General features: G+C 34.1%; 2 protein-coding genes and 1 pseudogene across 2 annotated transcripts; all 3 read left to right on the forward strand.

The window, feature by feature from the left end:
• The first annotated feature begins 8,563 nt into the window (after positions 1-8,563).
• LOC139091990 (ras-related protein Rac1-like) lies at positions 8,564-9,200 on the forward strand. Its single transcript, XM_070642256.1, has 2 exons — positions 8,564-8,740; positions 8,802-9,200. Exons 1-2 carry the CDS (start codon positions 8,564-8,566, stop codon positions 9,198-9,200), a joined length of 576 nt encoding a protein of 191 aa, XP_070498357.1.
• An 840-nt stretch (positions 9,201-10,040) lies between these two features.
• On the forward strand, positions 10,041-10,712 carry LOC139091992 (ras-related C3 botulinum toxin substrate 1-like; annotated as a pseudogene).
• Positions 10,713-11,956: 1,244 nt separating this feature from the next.
• On the forward strand, positions 11,957-12,845 carry LOC139091991 (ras-related C3 botulinum toxin substrate 1-like). Its single transcript, XM_070642257.1, has 2 exons — positions 11,957-12,159; positions 12,410-12,845. Exons 1-2 carry the CDS (start codon positions 11,992-11,994, stop codon positions 12,821-12,823), a joined length of 582 nt encoding a protein of 193 aa, XP_070498358.1. The 5' UTR covers positions 11,957-11,991; the 3' UTR covers positions 12,824-12,845.
• The last annotated feature ends 13,622 nt before the right edge of the window (positions 12,846-26,467 follow it).

Raw genomic sequence — 26,467 nt, forward strand, 5'->3', positions numbered from 1 at the left:
AAGAAAATGAGAACTATGGCATACACTACTATATAAATGGAAAGAGGAAATGAAGTCATGAATATTAAATGCATATACACATATTTCTTTCTTTTCAATAGTTTCTTTATGAATAGAGGTAGATTAAAAAGTTTTGCATTTTATGAAAAAAAATGAGAAAAGAATTATCAAGACATTAATCATCAGTCTTTTGACGCTAGTTGATGGTAAACTTTCGCTCTCTTTTCTTCCCATACTTTTTGTGCTCTATAAGAATCTCATTATGTGCTTATCTCATATTTGCTCTGTCATTATTTCTCGGAATGAGGATCAAAAGGATTTTTTTATTTTTTTTAGTTTGTCTGTCTGATTAAAAAAATATTATGAACTAGTATGATGGATATGAAATGGTTTTTTAATGAAAAACTTTAGCTTTGTTTGTTTCTTTGTGGACATAACTCATGAATGGATTGAATTATTTATGAATTTTGTAGAATTAAAAGAGTTTCATTAAGTTTAAAGACTCAAGTCATGTCATTTAATGAGCTTGCTAAATTTGTTTTTAGCTGACTTGTAAGTTTTTGGATCGTCGTGTGACTTTTTGGATTGAAGTGCAACTTTTTGATTGCTTTTTTAAAGAAACTATGTATAGAGATAATCGAATTTCAAATGAAACTTCCAAGGAACCAATGCAGTTCAAAATGCATCGTCTTATTAACAATGCGTGAAATTGCTGTGACGATTGATTTTGGGACACTTTTGTGGCGAAAAATGAAACTTGACGATTTGACTTCTAGCTAAGAGTGTCTAGTCTCGGTCTAGTCATCGGAAATCCTTGTTTCACGCTATGATTCTTGGACTCAATGATAAATATCAATAATGATCTATTCAACATATTGCTAAATCTCTCACCAGCAAAATCAACATAGTCTTCAAAAGTCCTACTACATGTCTTAAAGCTTCATTCGCCAAGTTCCTGAATCAGCGTGCAAATACGAGTTTGAAACTGATTGAAATTGATAGAAATGTCTTTAAACATGTTTGCATCCCTAACAGACAAAGAGGACGCTATTGAGAGCTTGCTTAAATGTAATAATTGCTCGGGCATCCTTGCATAACAATCTACTTAAAGCAAGAACTCAAAGAAGACTCAGATTTTGTATGAAAAATTCCGCTCAAGTAGACCCAACTCCATATAAAAGTCGAGTCGACATCAAGCTCTGCTTAAAGCTCAATCCAAAAACTCTACTCATTATTCTAGGCGTTTGCAACTTTTGCTTCCATTTTTCATTCTCCATATAATAAGGCACAGTTTTTTTTCTCTCATTTCCTTCCTAAAAAATATTTATTTCATATGATGAAAATTCTCTCTAAAACACTGCAGTGCATTAAATATTTAAAGAACAAAGAAAATATATAAATTTTAAAAAGTTTTCAATTATCTGTTCCATATATTAAAAAAGTCTTAAAAATTCCTGCTGATGATAAATGCTCGCGTATCTATCGAAAAATTAATATTCATGTTAGATAAACTTTATTCCTAGCGAAATTCTGTGAATGCTTGATTATCAGGATTATGATTAACATTTGTGCTGACAAAATTTATCTTTCATGGTATTATCCATTATGGATTGGATTAATATCAATTACTAAAGTTGCTTAAATCAGCAAGAATAACATGATTAATGAACATAAATATTCAAAGATTTTGTGCAATCATTTATGCATATTATTTGATGCTGTATTTTTAGACTCAGACACAAAAAAAGAAGATGAATAATTTTGTTTTCGACAAGTTTTCGATCAAATGTGGAATTAATTAATTCACGTGGATGTTATTCGAGATTTACTTTTGGCAAGTTGCTAACTGAACATGCAAAAATTGCTTAGCACTAGAATTTGCTTTTTTTAGAACACCTCCTGCTCCACCACAACAACATGTATCAAAATCATGAACGAATTTTCAATGTCAAATGGTTTTGATCTCACTATAAACTGTTGTTCTAAAGGGTATGGTACAATTGCAGTCCTTCCAGCTCATAAGGATGGACCCTTCAACCATTATGTATTATAATTCGGAACAAAAATTGTAATACTCCTTCCTTAAGCAGTACGAACGTTCGTTGATGAAACATTCAGACAGGATCCAGACTGATAAAGTGTTAGTTTGGAGCAATCTCATAATTTGGTTGATTGGGGGAAACAGAAGTCTGACTCTAATTCTCGTATACTCGTATTCTCAGATACTGCTATATACACCGCTGACATCACACCTCTGTGCCGCGATAAGTACGTTAAAAAATAGAGTTAAAGACTATCTAAACCTCTTCGTTTGAAGAATGGCAGACCAACAATCAAATTAGGAATGGAACTAGGAAAGGAAACTGATCATTTTCAAAATCAACTAATGCAAAGAAAGGAACATAAGGACCTTCATGTGGTATCCTCTGCTATCCAAACAACATTGCTTGAAGAGTAGCAGCCCCTTAATCAGACTTAATTATTTACTTACTCGAATCATGGTCCGATGTGGTATCTCACACAGTGTGCGTCTAAAACTGGCTCTTTCGTTAGCTGTCCTTTGCCAATTGCTAATACCAAGTGACAGAGACAAAGACAAAGACAGGCTGACATTTCAATGTCACATATTTTCTTGCTGGGTCTTTATGGTGTCTTTGCATTGATATTGCCTTTAAATCAATGAATTTGTAAAATATTCAATTAATTCAATTCGAATACAGACTAAATATTAAAATGATAGTCAACATAGCTCCTGTAATATCTTGATATTAAATGCTAGTCTTATCAACTTCTATGCATAATGGAAAAATTACTTTAGAGTTGAACAACTTTCCTATTAATATCGACAACAAGAATTAATTTCTTCAATACCTGTTTACTTACATCATGTAGCAATCAACAAACTTCAACCTCGCTTTCATATCCAACACTTTCTGAATATTTTGTTTGCAGAATAACTTCATAAATATGAAAATGAGTTTTTTTTTATCAATACAGCAAAAAAAAAAAAGTAGTTAAAGGCATAACAGAGAGAGGGTATGAAATGAGTTTTCAAACATCAATTTCCGCTTCCATTGAATGCCTCTGATCAGATCTCTGAATGCGACAATGTAAAGAATGTGAGATGTGAATGCGATTGAAAAGCCATTCAACTACACATAATATGTACAAAAAAAAAATGATGTATAAATACATCCACAGATATTGAGTTTGAGAGCGAAATAAGCAAAAACGAATTGCATATTTATGAATAAAAAAGGAATAAGAGATTTCAACTTTATTATTCATGGAATTTTTTTTGTGTGTTGCTGAAAAGCAGTCACATAATTTTTATTTTTAGCGCATTTTTGAAACTTGTTTTCAAAAAGGTAGCTTAATAATGCACTTTGTTCGTTCGTTCGTTCGTTCGTTCGTTCGTTCGTTCGTTCGTTCGTTCGGCTGGAACGCGAGATCTCGAAAACTAGACATCGTAGAGAGCTCTGGTTTGTTTTAATAGCTTCGTTCTATCAAGTTATTGGGTTATCGGTCATTTAGAAGTCTCAAATCAACGCATAAATACTATAATTAACAGTTTTTCATTTTCATATACAACAACAACAAAAACAACAACACGTTTTTTCATTGTTTTACAGTGTTTTTCAATGTTTGTCGATGTTTTAACAGTGTTTACTGAACAATGTTTGAATTTTTTTGACCGTTATGAGGTTTGAATTATGAAAATCCGTTAAATGATGAAGTTCTTAAATTTGTGGAAGTTTTATATGGATCTTGTTTTTAAGATCTGGAAGTGACCTGGATCTTACTGGATCATGTATTTTAGTTCTGGAAGTGAATTGGATCTTACTGGATCTTGTGTTTTAGTTCTGGAAGTGACCTGGATCTTACTGGATCTTGATTTTAGGTCTGGAAGTGAACTGGATCTTACTGGATCTTGTGTTTTAGGTCTGGAAGTGAACTGGATCTTACTGGATCTTGGTTTTTAGGTCTGGAAGTGATCTGGATCTTACTGGATCTTGGTTTTTAGGTCTAGAAGTGACCTGGATCTTACTGGATCTTTGTTTTTAGTTCTGGAAGTGAACTGGATCTTACTGGATCTTGTGTTTTAGTTCTGGAAGTGACTTATTAATCAATTGCTGATCGCTGGGACAAAAATGCGCTTAAGTCCCTCGATCAATAACACGAGGACTTTTGTAATTTTTTTTTTTTTCATCATGCTTCACCATCCAATCTCAACAGGTTCTTTTATTTCCATTCCCTCCTCTTTCGCACATTTTCATCATCATGAACTCATTCAAATATTGCACTTTTGTTAGGTAAGTATGTTTATGATCATATTTTGACAGAATATTTTGGATTGGAATGAGGGGGAATAATTTTTATTGAGCATCTGGGAACGAAAGGTTGTTTTGAAGAAGATGGAATATTAAATTTATGACTGACTGTCCTTTGAAAATTTTTGGGTAAATTCATATGAAGTGGCTCAGGTTAGACATTAACTTTTGATTTGTTCGGAATCGTACTTTAGTCCATTTTTAGCCGACCGGATGAATTTTGGGCAGAATTGTAAGAAAGGTGCCATCGGATAGGTGTTTAGGTTAAGCATAAGCTGGTTAAACGTTTTGCCTACGCAAAGATGACTTTGGACTTATTATGCCCACGAGCATAGCAAAAATGTCTGACAATCCAGGCAATTGATGTAGAGAACAATTCTAATAACTGATCCGAATGTGTCGGTTAATCAATCCATATTTGTAACTCCAATCCGTGACCCTGCCACTAACAAAAAATAAACATTAGCTTTTCAGACCTTAAGGCCCATTGCTGCGCGTTTATATGCGTTTCATGACTATTGATAGTTAAACGAGGGAGGATTCACCAGATCTCTCGCTCAAACCTAGACCTACAGTTTAAAGTGGAATCCGAACCACTTTCAAAGTTCACCACCTTCAAAGGGAGGCTGTGAGCCAATCGCTAGATCGGTATTGCAATAATCAAACCATTCCGCCACCGAACCACTTCGACTCATCCTGTCATTAGGATTCAAAATTTATCTGGCACAAAATTCCCTTTAATGAGATTTAGTCTGGACGTAGGAATGCAATCCTACAGGAATCATTGAATTTATAGTTTCTAAATCTATACCATAACGTAGGCAGAGCTTGAAGTCAAGCAAAGATGACTCGAATCTAATACCGATATCTTCAAGAATATCGACTCGATTCAAATCGACAAAAAATCAATCGACTTCGAGCTCTGAACGAAGACTTCTAGAGACAAACCCTAACAGACAAAGAGCATGCATTCATGATGTACTAAGACCACTAAGGTACCTTAAAGTGTTCGTTACATGCTAAGGATAACTTGACCTATAACCAGACTTCAATTTAATATCCTCTGTTGTAATTGAATCTACTGATGTTCAGTAACATTGCCATCAATACATTATAGATACAGCAAGAACTAAAACTGTGTGATAATTTAAAATATTTCATAATTAAAGCTGTTTTCATCTTACGTATCGCATTTCAAACTCCATTTAATGAAATCAGAATCTTAAGAAGAAAACTTAAGCAATCAAAATTATACAACGAGAAACTTTCTTATGGAAATTTGAGAGGTAAATAAAATTCCATTAAGACTGTTTGAGTTGATGCTCTGATTCCATTTTAATTAATTAAGTTAAGATGTTTGAAGCATTTTTGTCATTTTTTTGCTATTTTGAGTGATATTTAATGAGTAATTTAAGGGAATTTACAGTGAAGGTTAATGAACTGTGAAGATTGGAAGGTTGTTAAGCTGATTTTAGGAAAATCATACAAAATTTTGAGAATTTAGTTATTTCCAACTAACAGGCATGCTTTTGTGAGCTTGCTCATATTAAATATCATGGATGATCTGGATTCTGATATGCTTTAAGCATGGTATCAGCTTAATCTGCTCTTAGGAGTCCGTTCTTTGCTTGCTACTTATTTCCAGCGAAGGAAGTAAGAAAGCATGCTCCTGAGCGTTGTATTCAGCTTACTCTACTCTTGAGAGCACGCCTTTGCTTGCTAGGGTTCCTTCACTGGATGATGATGCCCTAACAAACAAAGAGCATGCTCACATTAATGAGCAAACTTTTTACTCAATGCAAACTTTTTTCATACAAATGAGCATGCTAAAAAAAGTTAGGTGTCTCTTAGGGATGATGGTTGATGATTAGTTCCTTCTGATCCACTGTGAATCGTAAGGCGTTAATAAAGCGATTAAACAGGTTTCTGTTCCTGGCTAAAACAGCTATTTTTGCTGATTTCTTGATTTGTTGCTCTTCCTCCATCTCTACAGTTTTACATTACCCTACACTAAATGTATAGTTCAATTGTAATCCATGAAATCTCTAAGATATCACCTGAAACTGCCTCTATCGTTGCATATCGCTTGTCAACTTCCAATACCTTTAATTAACACTGATAAGTTTTAATACAATTTTCTGTCAAGAGACGACAATTTCGCGTCATCAAGTCGTTATGCTGTATAAATTCTCATCGTCATCATCATCATGTATAACTCAAAAAATGCGCCTTAAACATCTACAACCCACACTGATTCATTTTCACTGACTAAAATACATAAACACAAACAACGATTTATTAATGCAAACAGACCTTATTGTTCATTCATCAAAATGTATTCATTAAAAGAATTGAATGAAGTTCCTTATGTACATGATATGTTGAAAGAGGTAAGTGAACAAACATCATCAAATATTATAATGATTTTTCACCCCATTCTATACACCATTCATCTATGATGATACTAATGGATCTTTTATAATAAGCTAGTTCATTTAACAAGTCTTAAGCATTGAATAATATCAAAAATTTTTGATACGTAACTATTCATAATGATGAAGGAGGTCTTTATATAAACAGTGATTATGAAGTGTTGAATGCACGGATGCATATTCATAGTTTTCTTGGTAAACAAAAATTTAAAAGCAATTAAAATTCTTTTATGGAAGTTTAATAGTTTTCATGGTTTGAATTAATGGATATTCAACACGTTTACACAAATTTTTGGGGTATGTTATATGATGCTTATTTATACTTTGCAAAGTGCATCAAAAGTTTTTCGTTAATTTTCTATTTATAGACTAGAGTATAGGGAGCGCCCGTGGCGCCCATCTTCAGAATTTTCAGCTTCACATTGCTTCATGTGGCATCATATTACACCCCATATCCCCTGATACCCCTCAATTTTTGGCTTCACAAAATGGCTTAACGTGGCTTCCGTTTTTGTATCAGCAAAGGAATTGGGTTTTTATGATATAGATAGGAAGAATAAGGGTAAAATATTGTTTTGTGTATGGAAATGCTTGAGATGATGAAACTAGTTGTATGTATGTGACAAGGTGTGGCTGAGCTACATCGGCATGATATCGCAAATGTAATTAAAAATATGTCTACAATATAGCCGTGACAAGCAATAGAAATGAACCTTTTTTTTTTGCAAATTTAGCTCAAAATGAGAATTCAAACTAAAATTTGCCTAGTTAATGGCAACCCGGAATGCAAAATTAAACACCAGTTTAGCGTGACTATGTTGTTTAGACAGATTTGATCAAATCCGGCCTCAAGTCAGAAAAAAGCAGATCGAAGGTCGAATTTTCGGTTATTTCTGCGACGTGTGCTTTCAGGGAAATTTAATGGCTAGCAGCAGAATTGTGATGACCGATGTCGGTGACCGAAAGACGCTGACCTATGCCAGTGGTTTTATCTGCCACCATTTTTGGCCGACTGATAAAATCAGACCGTTTTAAGTCTAAGGTCCAGAAGAGGAGGACCATGCCCTCAATGACGCTAAGTCACTAACGTCTAGTTGTGATTGGAAAACCTCAATGGGATCCTAATTTTTTAACCAGAACTCGAATTTTATATTAAGTCGAGCCTATTTTTGCATACACAATTCAGTCCAAGCTCTGATTTTAACAGTGCTGTCTAAGCTGGGCGTCATGACGCAATAGTATTAGACAAGCTTATGAATGCCGTATCAAACTAAAGTATTGAATAAATTTCTAGACCTAACAAATATTGAGCATATTCACCATTGTTGGTTTTATCAAAGACATAGACATTTTGTAGAGAATTTGGGATGGTACAAGAGACCATCGATCGCAGTGTCGTTGCTATAAGCAATCCCTACATTATATTCTATTATAGTCACCTAATGCTATGAACATGCTCTTTATCTGTTCTGTATAGTAAATTGAAATATGACGCACTAGATCAGGAGTGGGCAACCTTTTTTGTGCCGCGGCCGACTCTAGTTCATTTTTGCGGTACATTTGAATATTTTCAAGTCACAGCCGATGAGTTGCTCATCACTTCAGTAAATAAGTCACAATCGTTTCTAGCAAATTTACTATGCTTTATACACTGAGTAATTTTTTGAGATTAAATACAACGGATACTTTATTTAATTTAAAATTACAACAATTTGGACTGTTTAAACTTTAAAGTATTAAATTATAATATTAGTCATTCACACAAATTTAAATAAATTGACAAAAATTAAGTCGTCATTCATGGACGGAATTCAAAGTGTAAAGTGTGTAGTTATAGGAGACGCATTCGTCGGTAAGACATGTCTTTTAATAACATATTCAACAAAAGCTTTTCCAGGGGATTATCAACCGACAATTTTCGATAATTATTCAACATATATGAAATATCATGACCAGACAGTCCATTTGTTGCTTTGGGTAAAGTTTTGATTCCAATTTTAAAATTAATTTTAGTGATTTATCATATAAAACATTCCAGGATACAGCAGGTCACGAAGATTATGAACGAATTCGTCCAATTGCATATCCACAAACTGACGTTTTTCTCATCTGCTTCTCATTAATCAGTCAAGATTCATTTGATCACGTAAAGTCAAAATGGTTACCTGAAATTCGTCATCACTGCCCGCACACACCAATCATTTTAGTTGGAACAAAACTGGACTTAAGAAGTGACAAAAGACGGAAGAAAGACATAAAGGAACATCCAATAACTTATCCACAAGGTTGTGGATTAGCTAAGAAAATTGGAGCACTTAAATATATGGAATGTTCTGCATTAACTCAAAAAGGACTGAATGAGCTGTTTGATGAAGTTATTAGAGTTGCGCTTAATGCAGCCAAGCAGCAGGTTTCCAGAAGATGTATATTACTGTAAAAATATTAAAATAAATTAATTAAAACTTAATAAATTAATTGGGCACGCAAATCCGATGATTAATATTCTAAAATATATGTATGTACTGTGTAAGCAGAGTTGTGAATCAGCCTGATTTTATCGGTTGACCAAAAACGGTGGCAGATAAAAAAAGGCGAGCGATAAAAGACAATAACCGGTAAAATCAATGAACGACTGGCCGCCGACATCGGACATCACAACTCTGTGTGTAAGTATGTACATACATGCTTAATCATAATCTCTTATGACTCAGTGCACATTGATGTTCTATTTTAAAATAAAAATTTTAAATCGCAGTTAATACATGATATGATATACTCTGACTGATCTGGTGTCACTGACTGTCTTTTTAGTAATACAAAACTAATTTGATGACTTAGTAATGAAGCTCGAACAGAGCGTTATGTCGAATCTCACTACTTATCATCAATGATGATGTTGTTTGGAATAACAAGTTAATGTACAGTTTGTAGACTCGGGAGTGCTGCTCTATCTCAATTGTGGGTAATACACTATCCCTTCTCGGAAATATAATCAGTTTCATTTACATTTTAATATATTAACGGTATGTGCTGCTCGGTATTTGAGTATGTAATAGCAGATATGCACTAAATTGTTCTTAAATGATTCAAATTACGATAAATCATAAAAAAAATTGATAAAATCTCTACAATAAACTACAAAAACTTTGAGTTTCAAGCTGTCAATGGCAGTCAAATTTATTTTTAGGTCTCAAAGGCTGTCATACGTTCATTGAAGTACTCAATAAAGTTACACAAATTTAATTTAGTCATATTTAATTCTACTCAATATACAGTTATGCAGGACATTAAATGCGTTGTAGTTGGAGATGGATCAGTGGGCAAGACATGTCTTTTAATAACTTACACATCAAAGGCATATCCTGGACATTGTCAACCGACTGTTTTTGACAATTATTCAACAAATGTACAAGTTAATGGGAAGTCAATAAATTTAGGACTTTGGGTGATTTTTTTGTGATATTTTTTTATTGACTTCAAGTGAAAAAAACTTTTCAAATATTTCAGGATACAGCAGGTCAAAGTGATTATGATCGACTACGTCCACTGTCGTATCCATGCACAGATGTCTTCCTTATATGCTTCTCACTATAAGTCCAATATCATTTGAGAATGTTAGAGTTAAATGGAATCCAGAAATTCGTCATCATTGTCCAAACACTCCGGCAGTTTTAGTTGGATTAAAAATGGATTTAAGAACTGACAAAGCAACGCTTGTCGGACTATATGAGAGAAATCAACAGCCAATATCATATCCGCAAGGACAAACATTAGCAACAAGAATAGGAGCTATAAAGTACGTGGAATGTTCTGCATTAACTCAAAGAGGTGTCAGTGAAGTGTTTGAGGAAGCCATTCAAGCTGTGCTAAATCCACCAAAGTTGAAATCAAAAAGAAGATGCGTTTTGTTTTAAGTTTCACGAAACTTAAGGCTTTATTTATTTTTTAAAATCATCATCACAAATGTAAATTAATTTAAATTCCTCAATGTTCATATTCACACCAAATTTTGATAATAAAATTTATGACAACGCTATACCAGATATATATTTTTACAACAGATCATTAAAACTAAAACCAGCAAACATTGATGATTTTGTTGTGACACTTAGTCATAAGCTTTGTGTGGCATCTGTAGCATTTGAACGATCAACTATGCACAATGAAATGACCAAGGGTCCCGGAAAGCAAAAGGCGTAGAAATGATTAAAAATCAGGTCCCAGATTAGCATGATTCTAGTCTCAAGCTAGATTTCATCAAATCTGGCTTCAGGCATGAGTCAAATTAAACTAGGTTCAGGTTTTCGGTTTTTTCTGAGCTCTGTGCTTTCTGAGGGTCATCAATGTCATACAGTTAACCATAAATTGTGTATAGTAAATCACATAAACCGAGTTGACTTGAATTGAGCACTCAAATTCGAATGGTCTTTATCTGGCCGTTGCCCGACACTATAATCACTATTAAAGCTTAGTCACTAGTATCGGTGACCCTGAGAGATAATAAGCATACTTACTTACTTACTTCGCTGACCGTACAAATCAACTGTGATCCATGACCTCCCTCAGATGTCGCCTATAACTAGTTATATCGCCGGCTTCCGCCTGCAAATTGCTAATACCAAATGCAATGCTGTCTATATCGACAGCTTCCTTCTGATTTAAAGCTCTCTTACCACACAAAGTTGATTTAGATATTTAGAGCTTCTACAGGTTTTCTAATTACATGTCCAGCCCATCGGAGCCTGTTTACTATGATAATAAGCATACTCACTAAAATGAGCATGTGTTCATGAGAATATTCAATCAATATAAATTGAATATGCTCAATTTTGTGAACATATTCATGAACATGTTCATTGTCTGTTAAAGTGAAACGTTGCATATAGACTTCACATAGGCTTAACATAGCACATGAGAAACGAGATTGACTAAAAAATTTTAAATGAACATTACAAATGAACATTATAGATGAACATCGAAAATGTAAAACCGCAGCTAGTCGCTTCAATGATGAAAACATCATGATGATTATAAGCATGCTACTTATCTACATTGTTTTGACTGACTAATTAATTTGAAATATTATTATTTAAGATTCGTCATTCACTATTTATTATTCAAGTAAGCCATTAAGGCTTATTAAAACTTTATTAGAGCATTTTGTTACAGTTTCTAAAACTGTACGAACTTTTAAAGTATTTCATTAAATTTTATTGTCAAATTTTAATATGCAAGCCATAAAATGCGTAGTTGTTGGTGACGGTGCAGTTGGTAAGACTTGTCTTCTGATTAGCTACACAACAAATGCATTTCCGGGTGAATATATCCCGACAGTGTTCGATAATTATTCAGCAAATGTCATGGTGGACGGAAAGCCAATTAATTTGGGATTATGGGTAAGCTATTTAAAGCTCAATATAGTAAATATTAAGGAGCCTAAAGCAACTAAGTCGTCTGTAATTTTCTAACGAACAAGCAAGTCGTATCATGCAGTGTCCTTGCAATCTGCTGAGTTTAAAAGTGTATCATGTCCTGTCATAAGCTGTATGGCAAAAGTCTGTGACTCATTAAACTATTCATCACTGTCCCTCCATCTCATAAGGCTCATAAGGCATTCAAACATTTTCTCTAACTTTACCATTTCAGGATACAGCAGGTCAAGAGGACTACGACCGTCTCCGTCCACTATCATATCCACAAACAGATGTCTTCTTAATCTGCTTCTCCCTAGTCAGTCCAGCATCGTTTGAGAATGCTCGAGTTAGATGGTGTCCAGAAGTACGACATCATTGTCCAACAACTCCACTTATTTTAGTCGGAACAAAATCGGATTTACGCGAGCATAAGCAAACGATTGAAAAATTAAAAGATAAGAAGCAACAGCCAATAACTTTTACGATTGGTCAAATGATGGCGAAGGAAATTGGTGCAGTAAAGTATTTGGAATGTTCAGCATTGAATCAAAAGGGTTTGAAGACGGTTTTTGATGAAGCAATTCGAGCTGTGTTGTGTCCAGAAGTTCCAGTTAGAAAAGCAAGAAAGACATGTGAATTGTGTTAAATTTTAATGGATTAAGTTGATAAATAAAATTAAGAATTAGTTTTCTTGAGTAAATTGTATGTCATATGTTTTAGGGATCATTCATTAGCAGTGTTGCAATCTGCCAGTTTTTCTGCAGAAGACACTTTCTTCCGCAGATAAAATCTTTTGAAAGACAAATTCTGTGGAAGAATCTGCTGTCTTTGTCTTCGGCAGACATCTTCCATTACAACACTGTTCATTAGTAAAGCTACATTCTGAAGAATCCAGCCCTATTTAGGCTGATGTTTTATAGGCCCTGGGATAAGACTGTGTGACTATGGCTTGGTGTCGGATTTGGTTTCAATTCTATTTAAACGGATTTGGTTCAAATCCGATTTAAACAGACCCGGTTAAAATCTGGTACGATGCAGTAGCAAAGCCCGAAGTCGATATGGTTGAAGTCAACCTTAGTCAACTCGACTCGACTCAAATGTAGTCGACTTTGAGTCGACTCGAGTTAGTTCGGTTTTTATGAGACGACACAAGTCGACTTCGACTCAACTTCGAGCCCTGTACCACAGTTATACCAGACTGGGGACTTGGTGTCGGATTTGATTATCGAACAGTTTTCATTCGGATGAATAGTGTGTCAATGCCTTGGTTATGGCAGACTGGAGAATGGTGCCGGATTTGATTATCGAACAGTTCTGCCCTTCGAACGAAGGATTCTGTCGACAGAGCAAAAAAAGTCAAAAATAATGATCAGAAATTAGACGATTTTGCCTGCTAGAATAACAACATTTTGAAATGACATTCAAATCACAAAGCGACTTTACGTTTTTAAGCGAATAGACTTTTGATTATTAGTCAAATGAAAATATAGAATAAAATGTAAATGAATCATGGGAGTCGTCTATGTCGTCACAATTATTCATCGTCTATTTTTGAGTATAGTCCGTGCACAGTAAAATCCGTCTCATTTTTCTGAGAATTTTTTTTCTGATAAAAAACTATAAAAATAGAATTTTTTTGTGCCAATTTTGAAGGCAGAAAAGGGGAAAAAAATTTAATCGAGTTGATGTTTACAGAACAAACGTGATTAAATTTTGTAAGCAAAACATGAGAAAAAAAGAGAGTCTAAGTTTAAATATGTAGCAAGTCATGTATCTAGCATTGAAGGCATTTGTTTGCTCAAAAAAAATATTACACACATGCCAATCATATATCGAAATGAATATTTTATTTATTTTTCCAATTCCATGCATTATAGATGAGACAAAGTTTTCAATATATACAATATTTTTTTTTTTTTTATTCGATAAATCCAATGTGTCAAAGGTCTATGAAAAATTGATTCAGTATCAAAAACGCGTTAACCAACATATCTGTGTGAACAAGTGTTGAGCAAGCAGTAGGGAATGATAGTGTTTTTTTTGGCACTGATGTAAATGGGAGTTGGAGTATTTGGCGCATTTTTTGGACTATTCTGTATTATTGTGGAACCAGAGTTCGAAGTTAATTCACATTTTGTATGGAGTCAAACTGAATTTTTAATACAAAATTCAGGTCAACTTTGAGCTCTGGGTAGGATTTTGGGAATCTGCCCTTTTGAACTTTTGAAAGGCACTTTCAATAGATTTTGGACTTTTCTTTTTGATGCAGCTCCACAAGGTAGTCCTACCAACTCTATTTTAAACCATAACATCACCATATTTCCCCCTATTCATCCGTAGGAATTATAAACTCGTCTATTTCTCACAAAATCAAAAAAAAATTTCCTATTCATACTTCGTTGTCCATGTAGATCAATTGTGATCCATAGCCTGCTTCACATGTCATCCAAAGTTGGTTCTATCGATTACATCCATCTGTCAATATCCAATACCAAAAGCAATATTACCTCTAATGATAGCATCCTTCCAAAAGCTCTATGGTCATCCAAAAGCTCCTTTACCATCTTTTCCTTCTTCTTCGCTGGCCGTACAGATCAACTGTGATCCATGGCCTCTCGCAGATGTCGCCTATAACTGGTTCAATCGCCGGCTTCCGCCTGCCAATTGCCAATACCAAATGCAATGCTGTCTCTATCGACAGCTTCCTTCCAGGAGTTTTTCGGTCTACCTCGAGCTCTCTTACCATCAAAAAAATCAAATTCGAAGACCTTCTATCCTTAGTCAAACTGATTCATCCAAAAACTCCCAATTCTCAACACAAATTCTCCCGAAAAAATTCTCATTCATATCCTTATCATTTTCATGCATGCCTTTCTTGAACGAAATGATAAATAAAGAAGCTAGACTAGCCGTATAAGAATCAAGAATGAGAGCCTTTGATTATGCACGAACGCTTTGAAAAATTCAATGTTTGATTAAAAATAAAGAGTCGAAAAATAGCATGTGGGGGAAATCCCGATTAGCACATGTCGATCAATGACCTGACTCCAGGATGGGGTGACTTTGAGTTGGTGATGGGTTCATCTTCAATCTGACGCTATACCAGAGTCATGGCAGGTTGGTACCGAATTTTAGATCGACTACCTGACTTGTTAAAGGGCAGCCAGCTACAGAGCTAGTTTTAGACGCCAACTGAGAGATGACATCCCGAGTGGACAAAAATACGTTAGAACTAGCCATCAACTGGACATTAACTTGCCATCAAATAGTTATACCGTATTTTTGTCAACTTGGGCATGGATCACGTATGTTCTGTACGGCCAGCGAAGTAGGTACCATACTTGTGCTGTTCGGGTAAAGATTGTTTGTAACTTACAACCCATCCGAGAAAGATTATTCCATTTTTTTTATCATAGCTTGTTGGACTATATGATATGGAAATAAATGAATTAGAATTATTTATTGCGATTTCGATACGACAATCAAATGTCAATTTTTGTCAGTTTCATATTTTTTATGGTCATCGAATTTTATTTTTGTCTGTGTGCTTTAGTTCCTTCCGCATAGTTTGATGAATGGATAGATTAAAGTTTTGTAATAAAGAATCTGTCGCTAACATGGAAAATTTTGACTGAGGGAGTTGATTGTAGGGGTCAGTCACTTTTGATGCTCATTGTCTGAGGACTTTGAATTTTGTGACGCATTCAATAACTAAAATCATTATGTATGCACTGCCTTAGTATGACTCACTATTTCGGAATGTCGTCAGCATTGTGTCTTTCTAATCTTTCTAATTTTGATATCTCTTTATATAATATTTGAGAGGAGTCGGCATCTGATAGGAATAGAAGCCAAGTACCCATAAAATAGTGGTACAGATATCCAGTGTGTTGTCTAACCACTCAGTCACAGAGGCTTTACTCTTGTATCGATAGATTGGCCTATATATGGCTCGATATCCTAGATTCCACTATACTCAGATTTCTGAAAGACAAGAAGCATGTCCATGATCACAAAATTGAGCATGATCAAATAAACTTACTTACTTCGCTGGTCGTACAGATCAATTGTGATCCATGACCTCCCATTGGTTTCTTAGCTTGTAGTTAAGGATGACGGCTTGCTAAACCAATGCACTCTGTATTAGCCAGAGCCTCGTTCGACTCCGTCCCACTATATGGCATGGATTGACGGTCTATGTCCGCGAGAAGGTTGATGCATGGTGGAATTAAGCTACAACCACATATATTACGCATTCACCACCGTTAAAAGACTGTGATCAAATATATTGATTGCTAATGCTCATAAACACGCTCATTTATGTGAGTATGCTCATTGACTGTTATAGGACACCACATACATGCACATATTGACACAAAAAATTCCCAAAAAACCCAACAACAACAACACCAATTTAAATGAAATTTCCCAAGATAATATCAAAACCATATCATCATCCAAACATCTTTTTTTATTGGCATCGCTACGTGTAGTCATATAAATATTAATCCCTGACATTAAGCTCAAATAATCAGTTGATGTAAAGCATAAAACAAGCCTTCCGCACGGAAAAATTTCCCCAACAATAAGTAATACATTCTAAAATACAAATTACGCGCCTATTATAAAACCTTATCATGATTGTTGTCAGTACTAGGAATAAATAGGATATTTAACTTATTCAAAAAGTCTTCCGCAAACAAACACACACACACGAGCCATAAAATATACAATAATAAATTTTATTAATAAAATGAATTCGAATGGAATAATTTGATTTGATACCTGTGAAAGTTGTTCAAGGCAAGCAGATTCATTGGGAGGTAAAAAATCATCTTTCATATCATAAAATTTAATAATTTTTTTTTTTGTGATGCGATTCCTTTACAATTTTATTTTTTGCTGCTTTCCTTCTGTTAATAATTTACAATGCGATTATAACGAGAAAATAAATCTTTTATGAGAAAATATTCTTTTTTTTATTATCAATTATTTTATATATTGAGCGATAAAAGTCAATCAGATGATGGGTGATTGAAGGTTAGCTTTAAGGTTTGTGTTTAATATGAAGTCTAAGATGGCGAAATACTTGCTGGATATGCGAGAAAATCTAGTAAAAATAAATTGCCCTAAAAATTGTAATTGGAGGATATTAGAATATATTATTTTATGGGTTTGTGTGAAGTTTGCATGAATTTTGCTGCTGTCTTGACTTGGTAGCTTTATAGAACAATTCTGATCCATAACCTCCCATAGATTTTGCCTGAAGCTGACTCTATAACAGTCTTACACTTACCAGTTCCCAATACAAAATGCAACACTATATCTTTAGACAACCTCCTTCCAAGAATTCTGTGGTTCATATTTCTGGCAGTTCTAATTGCTAACTTAATGACTGGCTAATTTTATGATTCATTTGTATTAATTATTCTGTTTTATTGTTAATTCTGAGTCGGAGTGATTTGGTGTGGTAATGGTTTTGTTTTTCGGAATTTAATCATTGCTTACATCGACCCAGTGATTACTAGAGTTGAGGTCTAGAGTCGGCAAGAAACCGATTTTTTAACCGTAGTTTTTTTCAGAGCTCGAAGTCGACTCGAGTCGACTTCAATCATATCGACTTCGAACTCTGGTTTTTTTGAGTCATATGAAATTAAATGCGTCATACACCTTTTGTAGGTTTCTGACAGTAATTTCGTCAAAGAAGGTTCGGATCTCATTGTAATCTTTAGATGTAGAACTTTTGAGTTTTGTAGTTTAGCGAACTTCCGTGCTCAATAAACTGTCATTAGCCATGAGACACAAAATAAATAAATTTCAAAATAAATTAGTGCTCCTAAAAGCCGTTGACCTGGATAATCTACACTGTAGATGCATAGACATGTAGTTTTCGGCTGTATTTTATAGTTCGTCTAAGACTGCAGACTTTTTTCTTTTTGAACAAGGCATTGGCACTCCAAATTTCATACGATGCAAAGACAAACTTTCATCCAGTACAATAGAATCTTAACAATTGATGGAAATAAATTTCATCCGGATGGAATTCGGTACCTTGTTCCAATTACTTGTTCCTTGGCTTTAACTAAAATAACATAAACTCTAAAACAATTCCCCCTGAAAAAGTCAACCCAACTTCAAAAAAGTCACAAACCCCCATTACAACAACTCAAGTAATCCACAAAAAATCCATAGAATCATCCTTAAAGATTCACATAAGAATATTCAAACAAAATTGAACCGCCTTTATCATTGCATAATGTCTTTTAGATTTATTTATTGTGATATGTTCATTGAATAACTCCCATTATGGCCAGTTAACCAAAAAAACATTATCACCATCCGGCGAAACATGAATTTATATAAAAAAAAATATGTATTTAGATGGAAAGGAGGGAATTGTCATTGGTATGGAGGGAATGCAGTGATATTAAAGTTTGTAGATTCGGGAATGATGTTCTACTGTTGTGTGCAGTGAGAGAAGAGGTAAGAAGTGAGATGAGGGGAAAGAAAAGGGAGAATAAAAGGAAGTAAAGTGATGTTTATGTTGATATAGGAACAAGATGTGAATCTTGTCAGAATTGAAATACTTCACATGCCAGCTAAGATAACAACATAGTTAGATCCAACCTGGGGTGTGCTTGGTTGTAGAGCTATGGATTTTTGTCCCAAAAACCCCGAATAAATTGAAGAAATTTGTCCAAAAAGAAGGAAAGAGTCAACTTCATTCCTGGATACACCCCTGGATGGTAAGTGACTTCAAAGCAACTAAACCAGTTTACTGTGACTGTAAATGATTAGCAGACTTAAGTAAGATCCATAACAGGCAATATGCATGCTTTTATGGTTCAGAAAGACCATTACAGTACCTAAAAGCGGTCTCTATGCATGTTAATTGATGCAGCTCTAAGAATGACAAATTCTCAATTTTCAAGTGCTAATCTAGCTTCCTGTTTGTTAAAAAAATAGACATCATTCACAAAACAGCCCCAAAGTACCGTTCAAAATTAATGGAATCATCATAAAAATTAGTGGGCCTCATTTATGCTGTTTTATAACTTTGTCCATTTTCATGCTGCCATTGCTCCCTAAAAAAATATATATATAACTTACATAAATATCAAACAAACCAATTTTGACAATTTAGGAACAAGTAAAAGAAAGAAAAAATAAAATAAAAGTCCAATTTTAGAGATTGTGGAATGTGAAACAACAGCACAAAAAAAATATGATTCAGGAATTTTATCATCATCTTCGTCTCTAAACGTTACGGAAGTGTGTGTGAGAACGGAAAAAATGTGAAAACTTTTTCACATAAAAGTAAATGACGAAAGAAATAAAAATTTCAAGGATATTATGCGACATGGGACGCATGGGATAAGTTTATGAATTTAACAACACATTAGATCGATTTTCTTTTTTTTTTTCATGCCATATCCTCCCACTCCTTAACATTCATGTTGATGTTCGAAAAAAATGTATTTTTTAAGGGAAAAATATATGACTAAAGACCGGAAGTTATAGACTTCCACGAGGAGTTTGTGATGGGAAATGTTTACTTTTTTGAAGATGATGTTTTGTAAAGAGTTGGATGGAATTTATGATTTGTAAATATCATATTCACACAAAATTGTGTGAATATATTGTTTTTTGTTTTACAGAAATCTACTTTTTTCGATTTACTGCCTCAGCCTTGCCGAATTATAAAAAAAGTTCGGTCATTCAAAGTTTGTGCTTCGTATTACCTATCAAATGGTAAAAACTACTTCATGATTGGTGCTTCCAGTGCCGAGAAATCGCAAAAAATCACGTTCTGTCCTTTAGCAAGTTAGTTAGTTTCCGCGAAAACTCAATTTTAACACAATGTTAAGACTTCCGGTTTTTTCTATCGATAGATATTGGTTATCACACGAGCTGTATAGTTTTTGGGGTCATGAGATGCATCCACTGAGGCACAAAATGCAAAAAACTGAAATTTTTTCCCTAAATATTAGCCGCTTATTCCAAAACACGTGTTTCAATAAACGATTATTTCAAAACATATTTTAATTTGGTGAAAAAATAAAAATTCAGTGAGCTGGATCTCACTGGATCTCATTTTGAAGGTCTAGAAGTGGATTGGATCATACTGGATCCTGTTTTTATGTGTCTAGAAGTAAAATGGATCCTACTGGATCTTGTTTTAAAGGTCTGGAAGTGAAGTGAACTGGATCTGACTGGATCTTGTTCCTCCCCTTGGTGCATAAATATAAAAATTTTTTTTTCTGCATAGGGAATCTCCTATATCCTATGAAACACCATCCAAAAAGTTTAAAGTCATAATCACAATTAATAAAGTCATAATCACAAATAAAAATTTAGTCCACTGGATCTTACTGGATCTCATTTTGAAGGTCTAGAAGTGGACTGGATCCTACTGGATCTTGTTTTTATGTGTCTAGAAGTAAAATGGATTCTACTGGATCTTGTTTTAAAGGTCTGGAAGTGAACTGGATCCGACTGGATCTTGTTCCTCCCCTTGGTGCACATAAAAATTTTTTTTTCTGCATAGGGAATATCCTATATCCTATGAAAAACCATATCCAAAAGTTTAAAATCATAATCTCTTCATATCTCTTTAATCATATTCACACAAAATTGTGTGAATATATTGTTTTTTGTTTTACAGAAATCTACTTTTTTCGATTTACTGCCTCAGCCTTGCCGAATTATAAAAAAAGTTCGGTCATTCAAAGTTTGTGCTTCGTATTACCTATCAAATGGTAAAAACTACTTCATGATTGGTGCTTCCAGTGCCGAGAAATCGCAAAAAATCACGTTCTGTCCTTTAGCAAGTTAGTTAGTTTCCGCGAAAACTCAATTTTAACACAAAGTTAAGACTTCCGGTTTTTTCTATCGATAGATATTGGTTATCACACGAGCTGTATAGTTTTTGGGGTCATGAGATGCATCCACTGAGGCACAAAATGCAAAAAACTGAAATTTTTTCCCTAAATATTAGCCGCTTATTCCAAAACACGTGTTTCAATAAACGATTATTTCAAAACATATTTTAATTTGGTGAAAAAATAAAAATTCAGTGAGCTGGATCTCACTGGATCTACTGGATCTTGTTCCTCCCCTTGGTGCATATAAAAATTTTTTTTTCTGCATATCTATATCCTATGAAACACCATCCAAAAAGTTTAAAGTCATAATCACAATTAATAAAGTCATAATCACAAATAAAAATTTAGTGGATCTTACTGGATCTCATTTTGAAGGTCTAGAAGTACTGGATCCTACTGGATCTTGTTTTTATGTGTCTAGAAGTAAAATGGATCCTACTGGATCTTGTTTTAAAGGTCTGGAAGTGAACTGGATCCGACTGGATCTTGTTCCTCCCCTTGGTGCATATAAAAATTTTTTTTTCTGCATAGGGAATCTCCTATATCCTATGAAACACCATCCAAAAAGTTTAAAGTCATAATCACAATTAATAAAGTCATAATCACAAATAAAAATTTAGTCCACTGGATCTTACTGGATCTCATTTTGAAGGTCTAGAAGTGGACTGGATCCTACTGGATCTTGTTTTTATGTGTCTAGAAGTAAAATGGATTCTACTGGATCTTGTTTTAAAGGTCTGGAAGTGAACTGGATCCGACTGGATCTTGTTCCTCCCCTTGGTGCACATAAAAATTTTTTTTTCTGCATAGGGAATATCCTATATCCTATGAAAAACCATATCCAAAAGTTTAAAATCATAATCTCTTCATATCTCTTTAATCATATTCACACAAAATTGTGTGAATATATTGTTTTTTGTTTTACAGAAATCTACTTTTTTCGATTTACTGCCTCAGCCTTGCCGAATTATAAAAAAGTTCGGTCATTCAAAGTTTGTGCTTCGTATTACCTATCAAATGGTAAAAACTACTTCATGATTGGTGCTTCCAGTGCCGAGAAATCGCAAAAAATCACGTTCTGTCCTTTAGCAAGTTAGTTAGTTTCCGCGAAAACTCAATTTTAACACAAAGTTAAGACTTCCGGTTTTTTCTATCGATAGATATTGGTTATCACACGAGCTGTATAGTTTTTGGGGTCATGAGATGCATCCACTGAGGCACAAAATGCAAAAAACTGAAATTTTTTCCCTAAATATTAGCCGCTTATTCCAAAACACGTGTTTCAATAAACGATTATTTCAAAACATATTTTAATTTGGTGAAAAAATAAAAATTCAGTGAACTGGATCTCACTGGATCTCATTTTGAAGGTCTAGAAGTGGATTGGATCATACTGGATCCTGTTTTTATGTGTCTAGAAGTAAAATGGATCCTACTGGATCTTGTTTTAAAGGTCTGGAAGTGAACTGGATCTGACTGGATCTTGTTCCTCCCCTTGGTGCATATAAAAAATTTTTTTTTCTGCATAGGGAATCTCCTATATCCTATGAAACACCATCCAAAAAGTTTAAAGTCATAATCACAATTAATAAAGTCATAATCACAAATAAAAATTTAGTCCACTGGATCTTACTGGATCTCATTTTGAAGGTCTAGAAGTGGACTGGATCCTACTGGATCTTGTTTTTATGTGTCTAGAAGTAAAATGGATCCTACTGGATCTTGTTTTAAAGGTCTGGAAGTGAACTGGATCCCGACTGAATCTCCTATATCCTATGAAACACCATCCAAAAAGTTTAAAGTCATAATCTTGTTCCTCCCCTTGGTGCACATCATGTGTCTAGAAGTAAAAATCTTTTTTTTTCTGCATAGGGAATATCCTATATCCTATGAAAAACCATATCCAAAAGTTTAAAATCATAATCTCTTCATATCTCTTTAATCATATTCACACAAAATTGTGTGAATATATTGTTTTTTGTTTTACAGAAATCTACTTTTTTCGATTTACTGCCTCAGCCTTGCCGAATTATAAAAAAAGTTCGGTCATTCAAAGTTTGTGCTTCGTATTACCTATCAAATGGTAAAAACTACTTCATGATTGGTGCTTCCAGTGCCGAGAAATCGCAAAAAATCACGTTCTGTCCTTTAGCAAGTTAGTTAGTTTCCGCGAAAACTCAATTTTAACACAAAGTTAAGACTTCCGGTTTTTTCTATCGATAGATATTGGTTATCACACGAGCTGTATAGTTTTTGGGGTCATGAGATGCATCCACTGAGGCACAAAATGCAAAAAACTGAAATTTTTTCCCTAAATATTAGCCGCTTATTCCAAAACACGTGTTTCAATAAACGATTATTTCAAAACATATTTTAATTTGGTGAAAAAATAAAAATTCAGTGAACTGGATCTCACTGGATCTCATTTTGAAGGTCTAGAAGTGGATTGGATCATACTGGATCTTGTTTTTATGTGTCTAGAAGTAAAATGGATCCTACTGGATCTTGTTTTAAAGGTCTGGAAGTGAACTGGATCCGACTGGATCTTGTTCCTCCCCTTGGTGCATATAAAAATTTTTTTTTCTGCATAGGGAATCTCCTATATCCTATGAAACACCATCCAAAAAGTTTAAAGTCATAATCACAATTAATAAAGTCATAATCACAAATAAAAATTTAGTCCACTGGATCTTACTGGATCTCATTTTGAAGGTCTAGAAGTGGACTGGATCCTACTGGATCTTGTTTTTATGTGTCTAGAAGTAAAATGGATTCTACTGGATCTTGTTTTAAAGGTCTGGAAGTGAACTGGATCCGACTGGATCTTGTTCCTCCCCTTGGTGCACATAAAAATTTTTTTTTCTGCATAGGGAATATCCTATATCCTATGAAAAACCATATCCAAAAGTTTAAAATCATAATCTCTTCATATCTCTTTAATCATATTCACACAAAATTGTGTGAATATATTGTTTTTTGTTTTACAGAAATCTACTTTTTTCGATTTACTGCCTCAGCCTTGCCGAATTATAAAAAAAGTTCGGTCATTCAAAGTTTGTGCTTCGTATTACCTATCAAATGGTAAAAACTACTTCATGATTGGTGCTTCCAGTGCCGAGAAATCGCAAAAAATCACGTTCTGTCCTTTAGCAAGTTAGTTAGTTTCCGCGAAAACTCAATTTTAACACAAAGTTAAGACTTCCGGTTTTTTCTATCGATAGATATTGGTTATCACACGAGCTGTATAGTTTTTGGGGTCATGAGATGCATCCACTGAGGCACAAAATGCAAAAAACTGAAATTTTTTCCCTAAATATTAGCCGCTTATTCCAAAACACGTGTTTCAATAAACGATTATTTCAAAACATATTTTAATTTGGTGAAAAAATAAAAATTCAGTGAACTGGATCTCACTGGATCTCATTTTGAAGGTCTAGAAGTGGATTGGATCATACTGGATCCTGTTTTTATGTGTCTAGAAGTAAAATGGATCCTACTGGATCTTGTTTTAAAGGTCTGGAAGTGAACTGGATCACAAATAAAAATTTAGACTGGATCTTGTTCCTCCCCTTGGTGCATATAAAAATTTTTTTTTCTGCATAGGGAATCTCCTATATCCTATGAAACACCATCCAAAAAGTTTAAAGTCATAATCACAATTAATAAAGTCATAATCACAAATAAAAATTTAGTCCACTGGATCTTACTGGATCTCATTTTGAAGGTCTAGAAGTGGACTGGATCCTACTGGATCTTGTTTTTATGTGTCTAGAAGTAAAATGGATTCTACTGGATCTTGTTTTAAAGGTCTGGAAGTGAACTGGATCCGACTGGATCTTGTTCCTCCCCTTGGTGCACATAAAAATTTTTTTTTCTGCATAGGGAATATCCTATATCCTATGAAAAACCATATCCAAAAGTTTAAAATCATAATCTCTTCATATCTCTTTAATCATATTCACACAAAATTGTGTGAATATATTGTTTTTTGTTTTACAGAAATCTACTTTTTTCGATTTACTGCCTCAGCCTTGCCGAATTATAAAAAAAGTTCGGTCATTCAAAGTTTGTGCTTCGTATTACCTATCAAATGGTAAAAACTACTTCATGATTGGTGCTTCCAGTGCCGAGAAATCGCAAAAAATCACGTTCTGTCCTTTAGCAAGTTAGTTAGTTTCCGCGAAAACTCAATTTTAACACAAAGTTAAGACTTCCGGTTTTTTCTATCGATAGATATTGGTTATCACACGAGCTGTATAGTTTTTGGGGTCATGAGATGCATCCACTGAGGCACAAAATGCAAAAAACTGAAATTTTTTCCCTAAATATTAGCCGCTTATTCCAAAACACGTGTTTCAATAAACGATTATTTCAAAACATATTTTAATTTGGTGAAAAAATAAAAATTCTAGTGAACTGGATCTCACTGGATCTCATTTTGAAGGTCTAGAAGTGGACTGGATCCTACTGGATCTTGTTTTTATGTGTCTAGAAGTAAAATGGATCCTACTGGATCTTGTTTTAAAGGTCTGGAAGTGAACTGGATCCGACTGGATCTTGTTCCTCCCCTTGGTGCATATAAAAATTTTTTTTTCTGCATAGGGAATCTCCTATATCCTATGAAACACCATCCAAAAAGTTTAAAGTCATAATCACAATTAATAAAGTCATAATCACAAATAAAAATTTAGTCCACTGGATCTTACTGGATCTCATTTTGAAGGTCTAGAAGTGGACTGGATCCTACTGGATCTTGTTTTTATGTGTCTAGAAGTAAAATGGATTCTACTGGATCTTGTTTTAAAGGTCTGGAAGTGAACTGGATCCGACTGGATCTTGTTCCTCCCCTTGGTGCACATAAAAATTTTTTTTTCTGCATAGGGAATATCCTATATCCTATGAAAAACCATATCCAAAAGTTTAAAATCATAATCTCTTCATATCTCTTTAATCATATTCACACAAAATTGTGTGAATATATTGTTTTTTGTTTTACAGAAATCTACTTTTTTCGATTTACTGCCTCAGCCTTGCCGAATTATAAAAAAAGTTCGGTCATTCAAAGTTTGTGCTTCGTATTACCTATCAAATGGTAAAAACTACTTCATGATTGGTGCTTCCAGTGCCGAGAAATCGCAAAAAATCACGTTCTGTCCTTTAGCAAGTTAGTTAGTTTCCGCGAAAACTCAATTTTAACACAAAGTTAAGACTTCCGGTTTTTTCTATCGATAGATATTGGTTATCACACGAGCTGTATAGTTTTTGGGGTCATGAGATGCATCCACTGAGGCACAAAATGCAAAAAACTGAAATTTTTTCCCTAAATATTAGCCGCTTATTCCAAAACACGTGTTTCAATAAACGATTATTTCAAAACATATTTTAATTTGGTGAAAAAATAAAAA

Source organism: Chironomus tepperi, unplaced genomic scaffold (assembly GCF_022539635.2).
Source record: "Chironomus tepperi strain 1889 unplaced genomic scaffold, CSIRO-AGI_Ctep_v1 contig_275, whole genome shotgun sequence".
Lineage (NCBI taxonomy): Eukaryota > Metazoa > Arthropoda > Insecta > Diptera > Chironomidae > Chironomus > Chironomus tepperi.